At 41.0% G+C, this 21814-nt stretch overlaps 1 protein-coding gene across 3 annotated transcripts; it reads left to right on the plus strand.

The window, feature by feature from the left end:
• Nucleotides 1-48: 48 nt before the first annotated feature.
• Nucleotides 49-21804, plus strand: LOC123986004 (protein KIAA0100-like). 3 transcript variants are annotated; one of them, XM_046074043.1, is made up of 40 exons: nucleotides 49-202; nucleotides 782-914; nucleotides 1073-1199; nucleotides 1693-1742; nucleotides 1880-2021; nucleotides 2102-2220; nucleotides 2360-2420; nucleotides 2494-2677; nucleotides 3694-3817; nucleotides 3941-4065; nucleotides 4169-4236; nucleotides 4344-4480; nucleotides 4777-4895; nucleotides 5346-5539; nucleotides 5875-6172; nucleotides 7528-7733; nucleotides 7816-8860; nucleotides 9011-9202; nucleotides 9540-9742; nucleotides 10170-10288; nucleotides 10377-10600; nucleotides 10716-10906; nucleotides 11115-11214; nucleotides 11333-11532; nucleotides 11621-11918; nucleotides 12013-12170; nucleotides 12535-12741; nucleotides 13108-13207; nucleotides 13479-13661; nucleotides 13840-13961; nucleotides 14084-14239; nucleotides 14661-14782; nucleotides 14870-15050; nucleotides 15509-15595; nucleotides 16162-16272; nucleotides 16373-16508; nucleotides 16819-16943; nucleotides 17023-17127; nucleotides 19955-20089; nucleotides 20405-21804. In XM_046074043.1, exons 2-40 carry the CDS (start codon nucleotides 844-846, stop codon nucleotides 20588-20590), a joined length of 6711 nt encoding a protein of 2236 aa, XP_045929999.1. In that variant the 5' UTR covers nucleotides 49-202; nucleotides 782-843; the 3' UTR covers nucleotides 20591-21804. The 3 variants fall into 3 exon arrangements, with proteins under 3 accessions (XP_045929999.1, XP_045930001.1, XP_045930000.1); XM_046074045.1 differs by having other exon boundaries at nucleotides 17026-17127; XM_046074044.1 differs by lacking the exon at nucleotides 49-202 and adding an exon at nucleotides 349-485.
• Nucleotides 21805-21814: the final 10 nt, after the last annotated feature.

Here is a 21814-nt window from a genome sequence, read left to right on the forward strand (position 1 = left end):
TTTGCTGTAACAGTATTGGTGGTGGTGTACAGCCACTAGTCACGGCTCTCGGCTGCATGTCAAATGAGCTGCCAGCTGAGCGGGGCGGACCAGAACAGAGCCGGAGTGTTTACTCTGTCTGAGCAGAGTTAACTGTCCAATGAAACTGCTCTTTGCAGCATTATCCTGTGAAACACAAACCCAATACTCTGAATATGTCAGGGTAAGTAACGCTAAGCTTGATATCTAACCGAGACATCTAACGCCACAGTAACTTAGTTATCTAAAATAATGCTAAGTTTTGTAGCAGTTTTGCAGCTATGCTAAGTTAGCCGTAGCGTTAGCTTGCTACAATGGTAGCACAGATTTGCTACTGATGTTTAGATGACGCGGCGGCAAATATCTTTAACTATTTCATGTTGGGTTAGTTTGCGCTAACGCTGCTGCTCCTTGGCAATGAGTCGCTGTTTTGCCAATGGTGCGTGGTGAACAAGGACTGAGTTTAGGTAACGTTAACGTTAAATGTTTACACACTGTCGAGTGATAAACTTTAGCTGCGTGCTGTAACGTTAACTACACAGTAGTTAATTAGCAATGTTAGCACTGTGAGGCTAGCTGTTACCTTTAGCTGAACTACACTCAACTAACGTATATGGATTTGCATGGCGGATTTGCATAGCAAATGTTGTATTCGCGCTAGTGACAGTGTTAGGCAAGTTACTGATTAGCTAGCACCTATCTGTAATTAAGCTTCTTAATGTAAGGTGTGTTAAGCTGAAGTGCATCTCTTCCTCTTTGACAGTGGCTGATAGAGGAGCAGCCAGACCCATGTCCAAGATTAGGGTGTGAACAACTTGGGACACAATGTCTCTCTTGCTGATATTCTTCCTTCTAATTCTTGTGCTTGGGATTGTTTTGTTATGTGTCATTTTCAGGTAAGACGTGTTGGTTTCTGCACTATATCTGTAATTGCCAATGACACTCTATAAGCATCACTGATTTAGTTTAATCTAACACTGCTGATAAGATATAACCCAGATGTTTCTTGTCCTTGATTTTACATAAAAGATCTCTGTTTTTCTTTTGCTCCTAGGTGGCTTATATGCACCCTGGCTGTGCGCCTCTTCCAGACTGCACTGAATGCTGATCTAAAGATCAAATCAGTAGGGCTTTTTTCTGTCCAAGGAGTTAGTATCCAGTTTCACCCCCAGCACACCCTGGTAAGACACACTGTGTTTACATGACATTTATTTAGTGAGCTCATTCAGTGTGACTGCTCCCATATCATGGGACATGTTTGGCTTAGCCAAAACACATTTTATGTCGTTTCTCCATTATCCCTAAATACATCAAGGGTACTGTTTGGACTTATTATACCATCACAGTAGAGCTTCAACGATTATTAAAGTAATTGCCAACTATTTTGATAATTGATTAATCATTTTGAGTAAATCTTAAAATTCTTTCACTCTCTGATTTCAGCTTCTTAAATGTGAATATTTTCTGGTTTCCTTAGTCTTCTATGATAGTAAACTGAATATCTTTGGGTTGTCGACAAAAATCAAGACATTTAAGAATGTCATCTTGGGCTTTGGGAAACACTGATCAACATTTTTTACAGTTTGACAATCTGACATTTTATGGACCAAACAACTAAAAAGATCAATCAATAATGATAATAATTGTACATAACAGGGGCTTTCTTTATGACAGGAAATTGACAGAATATGGATTTCAAGTAAACTTCTAAACAAGGATTTGCCGTAAGTTGTCACCTTTTTATTTTGTCCGTCCGATAGTTTGATATTAAGTCTCTCAGTAAATCAGTTATAGATGCTAAACCCTTATGAAAATGCTTAATTCTTTTATTTGAAACGTCTACTGCGTGTTTGTATTTTAGGAGATACCTGGCATTGTGTGTTGGCGAAACCAGAGTTAGGCTTGACTTGCAAGCATCACTCAGACCTTTGGTGAAGAAGAGTCATGGGAAAAAGTCAGGGAAGATGTTGGTCAGCCCCACAACGCTACGCCTTCTGTCACAAGTATGTTGCCTTGCTGTAGGTCAATCATTTGCCAACCTGATTTTGAAGACAATATCTCACTTCCTATCTTCTGTTTTCAGCTGCTGTCCTTCCACATCAGCTCCATCAATGTGATGGTGCTGAACATAGCACTGTCAGAGTCTCTATGGCACATGACCATTACAGGCATCACCTTGTTACTTGACCACCAGAGTAAAAGGTAACTATACTGTTCATACTCTCTTTTTGTTATTTCTGTCTGCCTTTTGATCTGATTTAGCTATTGAATTTAATAGTAAAGAAAAAATTCCAACCAAGGATCATGCTACATGGTTATCATTTTTTTACTTTTATTACAGGCTGGCGTGGGACTTCTCCGTCGGGCAACTTAGCAGTAAAGTGCTTAAAAGCAGTCAATTGGTAAGTTCTTCTATTTTCACTGAAATAGAAACTTATGATTGAATGTGTGTGACTGGTGTGCTCTGTGTTGTAGGATATATGTTTGGCTGAAGTGGCCCTGAGCCTGCTGCTGTCCGGATATGTGAGCCTACCAGAGATGAAGCCAGGCTGTCTGTCCCTGAGTGTGAGGACTCTCATAGCAGAACTGCATGAGGGGCTGTTTCTGAGCCAACTCCTGCTGCCCTCATCCCCTAAAGAGAGCGTTTGCGATGTCTCTGGTGAGCAAACATTAATTATATCAGTATAAGTATAATCTCTGAAATGTCAAAACGATCGTTGTATTAATCAATTCCACCTTGCCAAGATGTTCGAACAATAGAGGACATCAGGCTTTGTTGTTGTAAATTTACAAAGACATCAAAACAGCAGCACATTTCATGTAACACCTAATCAAGATGTTGCTTGATTGAATGTATGAGTTGGAGTAGAGTACATGTTGTGTTTTATAATATGAAGTACAACATGTACTCTAAATATTCTAAAGCATATTCTAAAATGCTTGGATTTTCTATCATTGCCTGTGATATTTTTTGCTGATCTGCTAACCAGCAAGAAAATGAGGACAAGGTCATATCATAGCACTTTATTCACCTCTGTAGGTGCTTGAAATGTCCACATACTTAATGATAAATATAGAAAGTTTAACTTTCCCAGTCAAATACAGCATAAGTTATACAATTGTTTAAAAAACTATTTTCATTATTTCTTTATATATCTGCAGGCCTTCTGGATCATTATTCACTGAATAAGAAAAGTAACTTATTGTTAAAAGTAGCATAGCATAGCAATTTTGCCTATAAAAATACACACTAACAGCCAGAAGGGGAAAAAGAGGAAATGACACATTAGCTCACTCCATGCATTTCCATGCAAAACAGATTTTTAGATCATTAGAAAACAAAGCATGAAAGCGGTGCTGTTAGTGTTTTAACTTTTGACCATCCAGGTGCTTTTTGTTTATAGGCATTGTGACATTCATAACCAGCCTGTACAGGCAGTTAAAATGTTAAATGGAATACATTTGCTATAGAGGAGACCTAGACAAGATGCACATTGCCGAATACTGCAAGTCGCCATTGGCTCATATCAGGTGGCATATGCACAATGTCAAAAAAAAATGTTTATTAAATAAAAATGTGAATGAGAATTGTAGAGGCTATTTAGCTATGTGGCTTTCTTTATACTTTTGATAATACCTGACATAATATTATGATTTAATACTGTTCCCTTTCAGAGTGTGAAACCATTGAATTCATCCAGACTGAGACTGTGGAACGGTTTCATCAGCTGATTCCCCACAAGGTCAATGTGGAATTTGATAATACAAATGTAACCCTGTCCATGCACAGCCAGAAAAAGTGAGTACTCATTTTACCATCAACTGCATATAATTGTTGTTTAGCACAATTTAATTCCCTATTGAATTACTTATAGATTTAAATATTTTATGACTTTTTTTTTTTTTTGTTCTGTCTATATAGACACCTCAACTGGACTCTGAAATCTTTAAAGGTCTGCTACAGACGTGACAGTGAGCAGCTTCCTCTTAAAAGCTTCACTCCTGGGCTGAGCTTTCCCCAGAGCAGCCTGGAGCTCCTTCTAGAGGGTAAGTGGACAGCTGGGTGCCAGACGCAATGCAGAGAGAGTTGGATGAAGGAAAAAAGTTATGAATAACATGTTCTTGTTTCTTTTTTAAAATATATTGGCAGATGGACTACTCCTCTCACAAAGCAGGCAAAGGATCCTTTGTGTGAACACTCTCAAGACAGCCCTGCAGGTGAGGAAGATGCTCAATGGTCACATCACAAGAGCAAGAGTTTCTTAAATCTATGAATCATATTTGACATTATTTTGACTTTGTCTCTTGTGTTTTTCTACATGGAGGTTACATCTGTTGACATCTCAGGGTCCTTCACAGTCAGCACTTGCATTATCCACTACCGTCACCAGGAGTTTTCCCATTGGCTAAACCTATTTCCATGGGAACAGCTAATCCACAGGAAGGCAGCACATAGAAAAAGGTAAGCTTGGTAAAGGTAAAAAAAAAAAAAGGTAAAACTTGAAGGTTTGGATTGCTGTGTGTTTATCATATCTCTAAAAGTTTACTGAAATAATTGGATGTGTGTTCACTCTGTGAAGTCTTCACTTTTCTTAAAATCTCCCAATGCAGTGTAAATAACAATCTAATACCTTTTACTGTCTTCTCTTTCTTATTCATGTCTGTGTTTGCACATCACTCATTCCGTATTGTGTTTTTCCATGATGTTATTGTATTATGTAGTCCGTTAGATTATTTGCCCAACCTCCTTTTCCTCAGGCGCCTCCCTCACTTCGATGCTCCCGTGATGATCACCTCTGCTGTGTCAAACGTTAATGTGTCTGTTCAGCTGGGAGATACAACGCCTTTTGCTCTAGGCTTCATCTCTGCCAGCGCAGGTACTGTAGGTCTTTCACATGCTGCACATGCTTTCACACACACACACACAGAAAGGCAGGTGAATGTCATATGATGTTATTGCTACTTAGCAAAATGAGGGCGTTGTTGCGTTTAAGTGTAACCTCAACACCCTGTGGTAAGCAACAACACTTAATGTTGTTACTTTACATCATGTGCAAGTCCTGTACTTTTGTTAAAACCAATTTTTCCTTCAGTAAATCAAAAAGGTTTTTATTTTGTAGCCATTTTTCAGGTCAACCTTTTTCAAACATGCCAAACTAGATTAGATAAGGTCTTTTTTTAGAGTGCCCTTTAAACGTTACACATTAACTTGTACACCTTTCCACTTGTCTTATAGTACTTTTTTCTTTTGGAGAACAGCTTCAATCACAATGCTGTATTTCCTCAAAATAACATTTCATGATGACTTGTGCTTCCTGTATTTGTAGAACTGCAGCATCTTCTTGACTATAAAGCTGACACAGAGAGCCCAGAGTCCCAGAATGTGCATCAGCGTGCTGCGCTGTCCCTGGACAACTTCTGGTGGAGAGTGGGTCAGGGTTCTCATATCCAACAAGCACCCCACCCTCCTGGTAAACATGTGTGGGGAGAAGCGCTAATTTTAGACACGCTCAGTCTTCAGGTAGGAGGACAAATTATTAAGGAGCGTTTAGAAACTTGCTGTATGTATAATAATGCAAAGATTAATTTTCACATTTTTTGAATATTAATATCCTTCCACAAAGAGTCTTTTTTGCCTTTTTCCCCCCTGTAATTCTTGTCTTTGCATGACTTTTGTAATAGATAGACTCTCTGAATCCCCCAGTATTTCCAACCACAAATTAGATCAGAATGTTAACTCAGAACATGCTGTTTCCAGTTGAAATTAGTTTTAATGTTTAGTAAGTTTTTTAGTCAGTGGATTTACTCCCATACTCTATTGCTAACGTTCATGTACTTTTGATTTCATCCCTCCAGGGCAGTTTCAACAGACCCCAGATGGAGTCGAGTAGCCATTCTCAGAGTTTGTGCGTGGAGTCCAGTCTGAAAGGGCTTCAAGTGGAGCTTTCAGAGACTTGTGCACTGTGTCTGTCTCGCCTGCTGTCCCTCATCTGTGTTCCTCATGACCTGGAGCCACAGCTGTTAGATGTGGCCTCAGTGTCTCCCCCTAGTGACGATACTGTCCAACCCATCCCCTCTTCACAGCTACACCTGCTGTTTAAACTGGACTGTTGTCTGGAGGATGTTAATGTGTTCACACTGTCTAGTCTGGCAGGTAAGTTATTTCAGAATGTATAAAGGTTCTGTATATTTGTTATGTAAAGAAATAGTGGAGTAATGGAGTCCTGAGTAGAGTATGACATTGCACTCCCTCCATGTGTGTTATCATCCGAGCTTCTCTGTTTTTTGTTTTGGTAGCTGGTCTGGGTGAGTTTGTCGTTGTGAACCTGCTGGTTTTGAGGAGAGCGATATGTGGCAGGTTCTTTTCTCATCTAACTCAGTGAATTAAGGATTTATTTTGACCAAAGCAGAGTTGGTGTTTGTTGGAACAGTGAAAAGACCGCTTTGGTGGCTTTAATTTTGTTTCTGTCCAGTTTGAATGACGTATGTTTTAAGATGATGAGTGAGCTATTATTGTTTTGATCAATGGAGTCTTGGAGCAAGAGCGATATAACGGCTGTTTCTGTTTTAACAAAAAGGTCTGTCTCTGTAGGGATCCCATCCATATTGTTTTTAGACGCTTAGAATAGCAATCTGAGTCAGTGGCAAAAACATCTTTTCACATCTAAGTCTGTGAATAAGGGTTAAGGATTTCGACCTAACCATAGTTGGTGATTTTTGACAGTGGAGAGACTAATAAAAGACGGTTTTAGTGAGTCCTTTTTATTATTATTTTTTTAATGAGCTGCGAGGTTACAGTTTTTCTCAATTGAGTCTGGTTTGCCGAACCCCCCCCCCCCCCCCCCCCCCCCGTTTGTTTTGGCCAGAGTTGCTGGTGCTCTGTCACAACATTTAGTGGCAGGGAATGTCACATGCAGCTCCTTTTAAGAATGTTGCTGGTGGAAGAGTGGTGGTTCGACAGAAAATTCATCTGCAACTATTTTGATAAATTATTAATCATGTAAGTCACTTTTTAAGCAGAAATTTCAAACATTACCAAGCAGTTGCTCTTTTCCTTTGTCTTATGTGACAGTAAATGGAAGCTCTTTGGGTTTTGGCCTGCTGGTTGAACAAAACAAGCAAGTAAATTGTGATCTTTTTTAATATTTTTCACAATTTTCTGACATTTTAAACATCAAACAATCTAGAAAACAAACAATTCAAATCAAATAATTGATAATGAAAATAATTGTTGGTTGCAGCCCTAACCCTCTATGTTGTAATTCATCATTAACAATGATGACAAATACATTAGTCAGAGCAAAGAATGGCAAAAAGTATTGCAGCAATACATTTTTCAAGCTGACCCAAAGAGAATAAGTAAACAGGCCTTCTTCTTACAAATGCCCCACTGCATCTTCATTATCTTGTGGCACCAAAGATTACAGGATACACAAAGGTTTCTGCAGTGGCAGTTTATCATCACCTTTAATTATCATCCCTTTTGTTTTTTACTCGTGTTCTCTTTAGGAGCCGTGTCTTTGCGGATGGACACTATTGGACTCCTGAGCTCTGCAGAGAACTCCACTGTGTCTCTTCAAGGTGTTAGCTTGTTGGCGATCAAAACACTCACAGAAAACATGGAATCATGTTGCCCCGCCTCCCAAACCCCCAACCCTGTGCTCAAACTCACCGCAATAGCCTTTTCCTACCATATCACTACCCACACCTTACAGGTAATCATATCTCAATCAGTTTTATTTCTCCAGACTGAATGAATTTCTTTGTCAATATTCATACCTTTTGTGTCTTAATCAGGTTCGATGTGAAGAAGAGCTCACTGTTGAATGGACCCCAGCGGACCACATGATCTTATATCAGCACTTGACTGAAGCTCAGGCTTGTTGGCGTATGCTGTGCAGAGAGAAAGGAGAGGACAGTCTAGTCAAACCTACTGAGAGTCAACCCATCCACAGTAGGGGGCTGTGTGTTCGTGTTGAACTGGGCTGCACTCGTTTAACAGCCCATGTTAGTGAGCAGAACTATATTCTCCTGCACACAGAAGCGCTGTCAGTCTCCAAGCACACTGGTTCCATACACATACGTTCTCCTTCCGTGATCTTCAACTTTGATGGCAACAACATCGTGTCCTTTAACGATCTAGATGTTCAAACACACGCAGAGCTGTCTGAGATGCAGATGCACAGAGACACCTTCCCCTTCCTTACCACTCCTCACAATTGTGTCTGGGTCCTCACTTGCCCCTCCCTGGCTGTCGAGTTCCCCTACCAGTACAATTTCTCAAAAACCTTTGACATGGCCATCAGTGTGCAGAAGTGGCTAAAGACTCTGCATCAAGCCGCAAGCCAAGCCACTACTGTCCAACGTCTGCCTCCTGATCTCGTGTTCAAAATCAGCCAGTTTTCATTCGTGTTCCTTGACGACGTCTTTGAAATCAAGCTGCGAGACAATTACGAGCTAATGAAGGACGAGAGTAAGGAAAGTGCAAAGCGTCTTCAGCTTCTAGATAAGAAGGTGGCAGATCTGCGCAAGCAGCATGGAGAACTTCTCCCAGCCAGAAAGATTGAAGAGCTGTACAGTTCACTGGAGAAAAAGCACATTGAGATCTACATCCAGCGCTCACGTCGCCTCTACGCCAACACACCCATGAGGAAGTCCCTGCTGACCTGGACTGTGTCAGACTTGGAGCTAGTAGTCCTGGCTGATCAATCTCTTCATGGGCCAGAGAGGGTGAGGGAGCAGCTGAGGGACATCGACAGGATCAGTCCCTTCCCCAGAGATGGACTCCCTCTGGTGGTCCAGTGGTGCCGCGCTGTCAAGTTTAAACTGGATGCATATTTGGGTAAGTTGATGAAAAATTTACAACATTAATTTCAGATGTGAGACAGGATTTCTCTGAGAATAAATTGGAAATAAAATCTAATTAAAGGTCTTACCGCTTGAGCTTATTTCTACCTACACAAACATAAGTGATGTCTTTACGCTGTGCCAGTGAGAATTCGGGATTACCCTCGCTACCTGTTCGAGATCCGGGACTGGGAGCTTTCAGGGCGTCTGATTGGGACAGAGCAGGATGGACAGACCAGGGCTCGCCGCAAAGACGTTGTCCCTCTTGGTCCACCATGGGGTGATGTGACGGTCCACAGGAATATGCCACCACTCAAGTTCTACTATGACTTCAAATGTGAGTTGTGGGATATACCTAGCTATTTGTTATGCCTGACCAGTCACAGTGTTTTGAATGTGCAGCATTCATTCATGTAACCAAAACAGAAGCAGAAGTTGGCAGCGGCAAAGGAAGAAACCCTTCATGTGCCTAACGATACATAGTCATATGTATTGGGCCAGTATTAGAGAGGAAATTATAAAGTTTGCTTCAGTATCATTAGTTATTTGAAAATATAGTAACACAGATAATAGGAGTAAGAAAAAAAACTTAAATTTTAATTATTTTGTTTTACATACATTTGTGATTCTCTCAAACACTGAAAGTTCTTTCATTAAATATTCTCTTTTTGTAGCTAACATCTCCCTCTACACTATTGTGTGGGGGCCATGTTGGGACCCTGCCTGGACTTTGATTGGCCAGTCCGTTGACCTGCTGACCAAACCTACTGTTGATCCTTCACCTCCTTTGGCTTGGTGGGACAAAAGTCGTCTCCTTATGCATGGGCGCTGGGTTATGGACATTGATCAGGCCAATCTTCATCAACTGGCTACAGAGGTAAAACAATGTACACCTAAAAAACAACAAACTGTTGTGAATCTCCGGACGATCTATGCAGGAAGAGATTTAGCAAAGTTATGTTTTTGGCAAATCATGATTTCATTTACTTTAAATCTTGACATTTACCCTCAGTGGCCTCTTTATTACAGTACAGTTGTACAATCTAATCTAATTCAGTCCAATACAACTGTTCTGCGATAAAGTACTTTTATGATGCCTATAATGTTCTTGTTTTGTTTTTTTCACTTTTATTATATGTTGTAACATTGAGGTCATAATTACCTAATAAAGTGGCCACTGAGTGTATGTTTATGGCACGTACTGCACCCTCACAGTCTTTTATGTTTTAGTTTCTTGTGGTAACGGAGATATGAGATGCAAAAATGATTCACCTTTATCTAATATAAATCTTGCATTCTTACAGGACCCTTACAACACTACAGAGAACCTGCACTGGGAGTGGAATAAGCTGAACTTTGACTGGAACCCCGGCCAGTTTGTTTTTAAAGGAGACTTGGATGTAAATGTCAGGACAGCATCAAAGTAAGTGGATGTGAAAATAGTTAAATGCAACTTCTAACTATATTTGTAGAGAATCTACAGTAATACAAGTCCCTTTTGTCCATATCAGGTATGATGATATCTGTTTTCTACACCTGCCCAACTTGTGTATGACCCTTGACCTCCAATGGCTTTGCCATGGCAACCCCCATGACCACCATGCTGTAATGCTCTGCTGTGCGGAGAACGTTGCAGACGTGACCTCAGGACAACCTCATGACTCCTACAGAGCCTTTCGCTCTGAGAACCTCAATCTCTCCATCACCATGGACCTTAACCAGCACTGTGGCACAGGTATGTGCAGCTCTGTTAGATATTCTGTCTAGCTATACTAATCCCACTGCATTGGAAAACCAGTATAACGTATTTTGCCATTGAGAACTGTATTTTTTATTTTTTTTCTATGTAGAACCACCTCAGCCTAGAATCCTGCTATACAGCAGCACTCTGCGCTGGATGCAGAACTTCTGGGCCACCTGGACAGGTGTATCTCGACCAATCTGCAGAGGCAAGCTCTTCCACAGCCTCAGGCCTGTCCGTAAGAAGCTGGGTCAGCACTACAAACAGATGTCCTACACAGCCGCCTTCCCACAACTACAAGTGAGTGTTTTTCTAGGCTGCCTTCCAGCAACAGCCCACTAACATCTGCTTTATGTTTTTACCACGAAATCTGCATTTGCAGTTACTTACACCGTCCAGTATGTACCTTGATTTCTGAAAGATAATTCACTAGAATTTCCTCCCCTTTATTTCTTTACACCTAATATCTACTACATGTGTAAGTTTCTACATATTGTTTGTCCTTCAGGTGCATTACTGGGCCTCCTTCGCCCAACAGAGAGGTATCCAAGTGGAGTGCAATAAAGGCCATGTCTTCACCAGAGGGGCACAGAGACTTATTCCACAGGGTACAGGCGTCAGCATGACACCATTCAAGAAAATTTAATTATTCATACAGATGGCTTAATTTAGTCTCCCAATATTTTTAATGTGTATGTATGTCTGTGTGTGTATATTGTCTATCAGCTGGCACTGTGATGAGGAGGCTGATCTCTGAATGGAATGTGACTCAGATGGTTAGTGAACTATCTCAGGTGACTGTTCACCTGATGGCCTCCACCTGGGATGAGACAGCTGACCACCAGATCAATGCTCAGGTGAAGAAGACTCACCTGCTCAGCCTGTCCTCCCTGAGCTACCAGCGACAGAGCAACCGTATGGAGGAGGTATAACCCCAGAGCCGGCTAGAGTTTAAACCTGTTCTTCCACTGTGGTTGCATTCATAATTGGGATCTTTTCGAATATTTCTGACAGGAGGTGAACCAGACAGATGAGACTAATGCCTCTTACACTCACAAACTGCGCCTGGTGGACCTACGTGCTTCCTGGACCACCACTAACAGGAACATAGCCTTTGGGCTGTACGACGGTTATAAAAAGGCATCTGTACTGAAGAGGAACCTCTCCACTGAAGCTTTGAAGGGTCTGAGGATCGACACACAGCTGCAGACCAAGAAGCTCAAACGCTCTCCTTCCAATTACTCTCCCACCATAGCCCCTACCACACCAGTTATGCCCACCGTCAGTCGAGCAGACAAAAGTCAAAATGAAGGTGAGGAAAACACTTGACTAAGAAAAAGAAAACAGCTGAGGCTTTCAAGATCCACTAACCTCTTTCTTTTCATTTTCCCTCCTTCACTCTGTAGGAACATCGATGCTCCAGAAACTGATTGAGGAAACGGACAAGTTTGTGGTGTTTTCAGAGGAGGATTCAGGTGTCAGCGACCAACTGTGTGGCATCGCAGCCTGTCAGACAGATGATGTCTACAATCGCAACTGGTTTATCGAGTTGGTCAACTGTCAGGTGCCTTGATAATAACATTTATATTTTTAAGATTTGTTTGACTTTCCATGTTGCAAAGTTAATAAAAATTCCTACTTATTATCGCTGTTGGGTAAAAGTTTTTTGAGTCCAGTTTTATTGGGTTTCATGTTAAATCCATAATTGAAGGATCTCATGTTCTGCTGCAGAAAATTCAATAATATGGGCTACAATATCCGACAGTTAAGGCTGATTTAGAAACTGTGTGGATCAACTAAAAATGCATTGTTATATAAAGGTTTCTATCTTTTAGAATTAAGGTTGTCTCACAGCCTAGATGAATGAATGCAGGCTGATAATCTGGGTGGCCAAATACTTTAACCCTCCTCTACTTTGCTCTACCCAGATGATGCTGCGCGGCACAGAGACAGCAGGCTGTGTGCTGGTGTCTGCAGCAAAGGCTCAGCTGCTCCAGTGTGAGCACCATCCTGCCTGGTACAGCGACACCTTAAAACAGAAAACCACCTGGACCTGTCTGCTGGATGGCATGCAGTACTTTGCTACCATGGAGCCAAACCCATCTGAGCAAGAGGACAGACAGTTGTGGCTGGAGGTAAACGCAGCGCTCTCTCTGGGTCTCTGAAACACATATATGAGCACAAACGAGTGTAGTCCTATAGAGCTACTGTATGTTAAGACTTTTTACTTAATTGGTTAATAAAACATTGTCAAAGGATGGAAAATACTGAATGATAATTCACACTGACAATCTAAGAAAAACAGACCAAGTGTCTTTATTATACCATGATTTTAGTGAATAAATAGAATAGTGGACAAGTTATTGTATTGTAACAGTAGTTTTAAAAACTAACCATGCTACTAAAACATCAAAACCAAGGCATTATAGTAACTCACCTGTTGTGTGCAGTGTCTATCATGCTCTGATTTTCTTTTGACTCTTTACCTTTGTTGTGTTTAGGTGAAAAACATAGAGGAGCACAGGCAGCGTAACCTAGACTCCGTACTGGAGCTGATGGAGAGTGGCCAGGCTGTGGGAGGAATGGTTAGCACCACTACAGGTAAATTACTTCTGAAACACATGATTGTTCATGGTACTAACCTCATACTTGTTTTTGAAAAGATATGCACTGTGGGACACTGACCACACACCCTCTACAGCTGTTAAAATACTTCCTTGAATACACAAAGTAATTGACCTTGTGTGTATTGTATGTTGAGAAATGTATGCCTTGCATTGTGCTGCTGTTGGTATTCTTGGTGTATACCTGTAAAGAGACTCTGATTTACTGTACTCATTTAAGAATGACATTTTCTGTTCTGTGTCTGTAGATTGGAACCTGCCAGCTCAGGTGAACGAGGCTCAGCAGGTTCAGCGCATCATCTCACGTTGTAGCTGCCGGATGCACTACATCAGTTACAGTCACGACATCAACCCAGAGGTGGCCACACAGATCAAACCACCAGAGCTGAGGAATAACCATGAGAAAGAGGACCTGCTGAAAAAACAGGCTGGTATGTCTGTCTACCTGCATACTTTACATCCTCAACCTGCAAGGAAGAATGCATCTGGGTTCTTATAAAAGGGGCAGCTTCCTATGTCTTTTTTAAATGTCACAAATATGTCCCACAAATATGTGGAGGGGGGTGGTATTATTATTTTCACTAAGTCACCTATATTATGATTTAACAGGGGCTGTGGACACCTTCACTCTCATTCACCATGATCTTGAGATATCCACTAACCCTGTTCAATATGCTATGATCCTGGACATTGTCAACAACCTGCTGTTACACGTGGAGCCCAGACGCAAGGTAGGCTGGAGCATCAGATAGGTTAATGGCCCCAATCTACAAAGGATTTCCTTGTCTTAACTGATGTTTCATCTCTGTTTATTCCGGGGGGGTTTTATCTTCCGGATATTTGGTGTGTCCAGGAGCACAGTGAGAAAAAGCAGCGTGTGCGTTTCCAGCTGGAAATCTCTAGTAACCCTGAGGAGCAGCGCAGCAGCATCTTGCACCTACAGGAGGCCGTCAGGCAGCACCTTGCCCAGATTAGACGCCTTGAGAAACAGATTTACTCCAACATCAGGGTGAGTCACATAGTGCTTTACCTGCTTTACACTCCTTAAATTGCCACTGTTATTTGAAACTGAGAGTTTACCATTATTTCTTTATATAAAATATGTAAAACTGACTGTGCTGGAGTGAAGTGAGTTTACCAGACCTCTGTAGCCTGCTCCTCATCTGAGCTTGAGGCTAGCAGCTGGGGTCTACATTAGCTGCTACTAGCACAACGCACCTGAATCTCTGACTAAACTGTCAAACGGCAACTCGGCTGGAAATATATGCACCAGGAATTGAAATGCTAGAATAACAAAGATATCTCTGGTTGTGCTGCATTGTTTTTTTAATTGTCCATTGCGAGTCCGACAATGTTATAGGAGTGCAATGCTAAATTAATTTAATACTCTTATAAATCATTAAACATTTGCTTTCTTTGTCATCTTGCAGTCCCAACTAGAGGAACTGAGCGGTGACGAACTGATGGAGATCAACACAAGACTGCAGAACCAGCTAAACCAGGAAAAGAATGACATGCAGATGAAAAGTGAAGAGCTCAACATTCTCATCAGGTCTCACATCAACACTTGTTCACATTCAGTCATTTACAGAAGATTTGGCACACAGGTAAAAAACTAAACATATCCTCTTTCGTTCAGGTGTTTTAAGGACTTCCAGCTGCAACGGGCAAACAAGCTGGAGCTTCGTAAGCCCCCAGAGGATGTGAGTGTGGTGAGGAGAACTGAGATCTACTTTGCCCAGGCCCGCTGGTGTTTGACTGAAGAGGACGGCCAGCTTGGCATTGCTGAGTTGGAGCTGCAGAGATTCATGTACAGTAAGGTGAGCACAGCAAGGAACTACAAAAGCCTAGAGTTTGAAGCAGCTGGCTGATGATCATAACTGCAAACAGGACAGCAGAGTTATCTTTCATGCGGTGCTGAAAAGTTGCCTCTATGAAGAACCTGATATATACTAAATCATCTGTCTTCTCACATATTCTCTTTTACTATTTGCACAAAAAAATTCACCCTGCCTCCCTCTGTAGCTCTTATTTGCCTTTGCTCTAGATTTTTTCCAGCATTCTGTATTTCAAGAACCACCTGAGGAGGAGAAGAGGAATAAATAACAGCCTATTGCTGCTCATTTTTTTCAAAAAAGAACAGAAGCTAAAAACAAAAAAATTACCTACAAAAACACAATTTTCACTACAGTATTCTATCATATCTTACCCCTGACTCATCCACTGTACTTCACTACTGGATGGTAAATGTTGATGACTCTATACTTTCTTTCCACAGCTGAACAAGTCTGATGACACAGCGGAGCATCTTTTGGAGTTAGGGTGGTTCACAATGAACAACTTACTGCCCAATGCAGCATACAAGGTACATTTGACTCTCATCAGATTTGGCTATATTAGTTTTATTTATATTTTGTTATATTTTTGTTTGTTTTTCAGTTAACAAAATGAAAATTAACATTAATTTAATTTGACTTTAGTTTGTTGTAGCCATAATAAAAACCAAAATGCAAAGACATCCATGACCACCATCCTTTTGAGAACTATGCAGAGGAAGATTGTCACCATTAGCACAGATTAAAATTCAGTGTTTACTCACATTCATGACTCTCTGCCTGGTTTCTTCTGTGCAGCGTGTGAGGGTATGTACAGTGCTGGTACAGTGAGAAGACATAATGTCTGTGTTGATATTCAGTGTTGCATGCACGCTCAAGCATTCATTGATGCATGTGTGGCCAAGGACTCATTACAAGTTCACTTAGCCTTATGGATGTTGTCCATACTGTGTTCATATCATCATTAATGTGCTGTTGAATATCAAAGTATACTGTTTTCAAAATGACATAAAAAAAGAAGTGTCACACAAAATCTCACTACAGCTTTATTTTGTGATGTTACTGAGAATGAAATTAACTCCCTCTTCTTTTATAGGTTGTACTTCGTCCTCAGAGCCCCTGCCAGTCAGGACGCCAGTTTGCTTTGCGAATCTTCAGTAAAGTGCGCCCCCCTGTGGGAGGAATCTCTGTTAAGGAACACTTTGAGGTGAAAACATTTCATGCAGCCACATTTACCGAAACATGTGGATTGTGTTTTATTAAAATTGTTTTATTAAATTTTTTTTTATGATCATTTTCACCATCAGGTAAACGTGGTGCCTCTCACCATCCAGCTGATGTACCAGTTCTTCAAAAGGATGATGGGATTTTTCTTCCCAGGAAGAAATGTTGAGGAGGAGGAGGTCACTGATGAGGAAGACAAGTTCAGATTGGTTACCACAGGTATGTTTTTTGTCAACAGTGGCAATATGACAGCAGTAAGCTGAGTAGCAAAGTCTGCAATCTCTCTCACCAGCCTGTAATCAATACCAACTAACTGCTCAATAATAGTTTCCTGTGCGTGCGTGCGGTATTGAATAGTCCATTACTGTGTTATGTCATCCCGCTGAGCTATTAAAAACTGTGTTACTTTGAAATGACCTTGAGATGTGTGTGAGAGATAGAGCGAGAGAGAGAGACTCTCAGTGGGAGTATAAGGTGTAGGGTGCAGAGTCACCTAGAGGTCACCATGCTGATGTGTTCTGTGTCACAGGTATCCCTGTCAAGCCTCGGCAATCGTCAGAGGACACCATGGGTGCAATGGGCCCCAGCAAAGGTGTCGCCCAGGGACTGAACCGCACTGCGGGGGTCAGGAGGTCATTCAGGAAACCTCCAGAGGTATTCATGCTTTTTGGGTGTTTGTGCTGAGATGTCACGAACAAAATAAAGAAATGTAATTGCATTTATTTCCTCCCAGCAGCATCCGGTTGATGACATTGACAAAATGAAGGAGCGAGCTGCTATGAACAACTCCTTCATCTACATCAAGATTCCCCAAGTGCCCCTCTGTGTCAGCTATAAGGTGAGTTTCTTGTGCATAACAGCTGTTTCTGAGCTCCACAACTCGACTGTTATTTTTGATTAAATACCTGTTCATCATTATGGATAATGAGCTTGAATAGCAAAAGCATTAGAAGTAAGACTGAAAAAGATTCATCTTAAAATCTTGATATCAAAAATACGGAAGCTGTAAGCGGTGTTCCATTCAAACATTTTATTTACTCCATTTTGCCGTGATAATGGGATAATTTTTTTGTGATCTCAAGACAACAAAAGGATAGTCTAATACAGGGGTCGGCAAGTTAGTCAGGATAATGTAACAGTGGTTGTCAGTGGTAGAGCACAGGGCTCTCAGGCTAAGGCTTGTTTGTTCAATACCCACGCTGAATGATTTTTACATTTTTTATTATCCTCTTCAACAAAGTTCTTATGAAGAGTCTTCAGAGGTGTCATTCAAGCCACTAACTCTTTTGAATGTCCTTCAGAACTTTTCAGAGGTGCTTGACAGACCTCTGAAATACTGTAGCTGTCAGGGAATGTGAGATTGGATCACCCTGAATGAGAAGCACAGGAATTTTCTTTGCCTTGGGATTCTGTGGAAATAAAAATAAGCGTCCATAAGTTAATAGATGTGGACCAGTCGCCCTGCCGCACACACTTCAGCACATTTATTTACATTTTATTATAGCAATTGTAAGTTGCTTTGGATAAAAGCGTCAGTTAAATGAATAAATGTAATGTGAAAAACATCATGTTCATGGATTCTTGGCGCTTTGAATAGATGCAATAAAGAATAATAATTATATTAAAAGTAGAAACAAGAGTTAGAAAGCTGTTTGTTTAGTTTTTATAGCCCTCAACCAATGTTCTGGTTCACTCTCACCACCACTCATTGATAACACTAATAACTCAACTGTACACCGCCTGCTCAGCACCAGACAACACACAGACATAGTTAAGCCTAGTTCACACTACACGATTTTTAGCCAGATTTGCCGCTCAGCGACGTCGGGCTGTGATCGGGGGTCGATCGGCGGTCGCCAGTTGTTATATGTGAACTCCACAACAACGCATCGAAACGGCTCCCCGACACATTTCTGACACATCGCCAACGTCTGCCAGATATCTAGCATGCCACATATCTAGCATGCCAAATATCTGGAAGAGTCGGCCGACTTGACATCCACATCCAGCCAATGAGAGCAAACAGCTGGCAGAGCAGGCAGCTACTTTTTTCACCACAAAACACTTTTACTCCCCTCCAGCTCTCTCTGTAGCTCAGACAATCCCTGCTTCCTGCGTGTGCTAATCCATTCTTTCACCCATATTCTTTGTCTTTATAATTGGTATCTTTATAATAACAAACAACAGCTGTTTCATGTGTAGGTTCGCGTCATTTCCCGTGTCAAATTCTACATGTGTTTTCTTGATAAAACGTGGTTTGAAGACCAGCGTCGGGTGACGGAGTCCTTGTCAGCTCGCTTAGTGTGTGACCCCCTGTCACCAATCAGTCACGTAGTGTGAACGCCAAAATGACTTCAAGACTTTCCTCACAAGACGGCAAGTTGTGTAGTGTGAACAGCACGGCCATCGGACGACGCTGAAAGTCGTGTAGTCTGCACGAGGCATAATGACTAGCTGCTAAAGAGACAGATGTTTCCCACAGTGATTGGTGGAGACCAAAAACAGAGCTAAAAGACTGTCAACATTGGACTAGTGGTCCAAATGAATGATGCCATATCAATTTAAAAGATGATGAAGATGTCAAGTGGCCAAACATTTTTTATTGTATATTACAAAAAGTGCTTATTTTTACCACAGACGGACTCTATACCAGGGGTATTCAATTAGAATTCAAAGAGGTCCAGCTAGAGAAAATTTCCAGAAGCAAAGGCCGGAACATCAAAACAACTAACTTGCGTTATCATTCAGTACCATAACGTATAGTTGTATCAACATATGTTTTTAGTCAACAACAGACTGTCAAATCAAATAATATTTCAAGAATATTTACAGTCAGTTTTCACATCAAACTGGAGAGATAATAAATAATAACTACTCTAATTATAAATTCTAAATTTAAGTTAACTAAAATAAAGTGCCTAGTTTTTAGAAAAAATTAAATAAATGTAGCATGAAGTGTAGTCTCAACCAATTTTATAATAGGCTAAACACTCAACACATGAACAGCTGTAATGCTTCCTCTTCTCTTTCATTCCCTCTTATAAACCTCTTTCCTACTTTCTCTTGTTGAGTGAGAAATGTGAGCTCTAGTTTGTCCTGCCAGCTAGCATTGGAGATCTATGAGATATTCTGCTTTTGAACTGCCCGTGGGAAGAATGTACATGTAAGAATCTGTACATTCTTGATTAAAAGTCTTGTGAAATCTCTCTTCCCTTTCGTCTCCTCAATTTGTGTGTGTTTCCAAAACGTCTAAAATGTCAGTAAATACATCAGTAAATGCTACAAAAGCTGCGAGGGGTAAAATAGAAACGCTCCATCACGAGGTAGTAATTCTCAATAATAAATCGGCTGTAGGTCGGCGGTCCGGAGAGGACAGCGGCTGGGTCTGGATCCGGACCGCGGTCCGCCTATTAGTGACCTCTTCTCTATACTATATCAGGTGCCTGACAACATCATGGAAAGGATCCCTACGAGTAAGCCACTGCAGCTGGTTCGTGGCTGCCGGCTCAAGCCATCTACTGCATAGATTCCAAAATGTTTTGTACATACTAGTCATTTTGACACCAAGGTTTAATAACACAGAAATAATCCTTTAATCCTTTTTTTTTATGTCCAGTCTGATGTATTTTTAGATGTCGAACTAATGTTTAATGTACGTTCTTTAGGGAGAAAAGAGTAGTGTGGACTGGAAAGACCTGAACCTGGTTCTGCCCTGCTTGGAGTACCATAACAACACCTGGACGTGGCTTGACTTTGCCATGGCTGTTAAGAGGGACAGCCGGAAAGCACTTGTAGCACAGGTACACAACATTTATGACTTTGACTCCACTCCAAATCAGATCTTCACTACTTGAAACCCACATTAGCTGTATGGTGGCTAGTATGTGAATTAAGATTACACACTACATAATGTGCCCTCCTACATCATTTAAAATCAATCTATTAGATTTCTTTCTGCCTTTTAAAGTTATCCTTCATTTCAGACTGTGCTTTCAGTTGTTTTCATTAATTTACCATTACTAAGAATGATTAGGAGCAAAAACAACCTAAATTTGCCCAGACATTGAAAAGTTCTGTATTTATGAACTTGTCCTTTTTGGCTCCTCGCTGCTCAGATGATAAAGGAGAAGCTGCGTCTGAAGCCAGCTTCAGGCTCGGACATGCGGGGGAAATCATCTGAAGGGAAGTCGGACAACAGCCTGCAGCAGCAGGAGGAAGATGAGAAGGCACGGCTCCTCATCGGCCTCAGCACTGCAGACAAGAGCTCCAGTAAGAAGAGCATTTTCAGTCGACGCAAGTGAAGCAACTTCACAATCAACATTCACAATACGTCAGAACTTGGCCAGATGATCCAAACAGCAGCAGCTGCCACACTCCTTCAGTATCTGGATCAGGGAAAAAGCAGTCTGCCTCTTAGGGGTCAGAATATCAGTCTGGCTTTGTGAATCTCAATGAAAAAGGGAGATTGTTGAGCATTTCAAGTAGTTTTGGGAGATACCTAACTGTATCATACGAGCCTGCTGAATTTAAAGTAATATTCTGGAGTTGTTGTTGTTTTTTTTAAATACTCCTTATGTGTCTTAGACTTGCGGTTATGGCCAAAATCCCTGGGGGAACTGAAACAGCTCCAGGGTTACCAGGGTGCCATTTTGACCAAAATAAATATTAACTAGTTTATTTGTGTGCCATGAAAATTTCTCTCTGCATTTCATTCACTCTGCAACTTTCAAAATAATGACCACTTTCGTTGCATTTGAATATAGCGAGGAAGATTTTCAGTATGTAGCTAGCACTTCACGGTTTCCTGTGCTTCTCTAAGTGCAAGACTGAGAACACCGGTTCCTGCTGGCCCAGGAACAATGTATGTCAAACTTGTTAAAAGTATGCTAGAACAAATAGGACTCCATTGAAAGCACTTTCAATGCTGCCAGCTGTAAAAATAGATTTTGAAATGCCATAACTAAATATATCAGATATGTTTTATCAATTAAAGCTTAAAGAAATTGTATATGGCTGTATGACTGTCGCTGACAGGAAGGCCTTTTCCCACAAATGACCACAAAAGATGCTATTTTATTTTATATTTTACCTTTAAATGAGCGTGTCCATCCCTCAGCTAGCTGTTTGACTGTACCTCACCCCAGTGCAATATATCACTGCATCAGAAACATGTTAATGTGTTGTATAATGTGGCACTTGGTTTGATGGTTTTGTAGCCAAAAAACAAATATGTTGCAGCTAATCGCTGAGTGTATGTTTTGTATTTGTATTACTAAAGCACTTTCTTATGCAAAGTTAATATTTTGATATTTTTGTAACCACTGGTTCTTTTCTCTTGAATTACTTGCGTAACTGTGCTGCTAAGCCTGCAGTCACATTTCTGTTCAGAGAACAACACGCCCTGAACATTTCAATTCAACGGATCATATCGCTAAAGCAGATGTAGCCTATTTACATTTCTGTCAGCTCTGTGGCTTATTGTTTATCTGTCAATAAAACGTGTTATAGTCTCTCAGTGGTGCGTT

Source organism: Micropterus dolomieu, linkage group LG17, assembly GCF_021292245.1.
Source record: "Micropterus dolomieu isolate WLL.071019.BEF.003 ecotype Adirondacks linkage group LG17, ASM2129224v1, whole genome shotgun sequence".
Taxonomy (NCBI): Eukaryota; Metazoa; Chordata; class Actinopteri; order Centrarchiformes; family Centrarchidae; genus Micropterus; species Micropterus dolomieu.

Excerpts from the sequence above, each read along its gene's own strand:
- LOC123986004 (XM_046074043.1), top strand. The coding sequence starts at position 844 with ATGTCTCTCTTGCTGATATTCTTCCTTCTAATTCTTGTGCTTGGGATT. Across the intron at positions 14,240-14,660 it reads AGATTTACTCCAACATCAGG|TCCCAACTAGAGGAACTGAG; the intron begins GTGAGTCACATA and ends GTCATCTTGCAG. Across the intron at positions 17,128-19,954 it reads CCCTCTGTGTCAGCTATAAG|GGAGAAAAGAGTAGTGTGGA; the intron begins GTGAGTTTCTTG and ends TACGTTCTTTAG.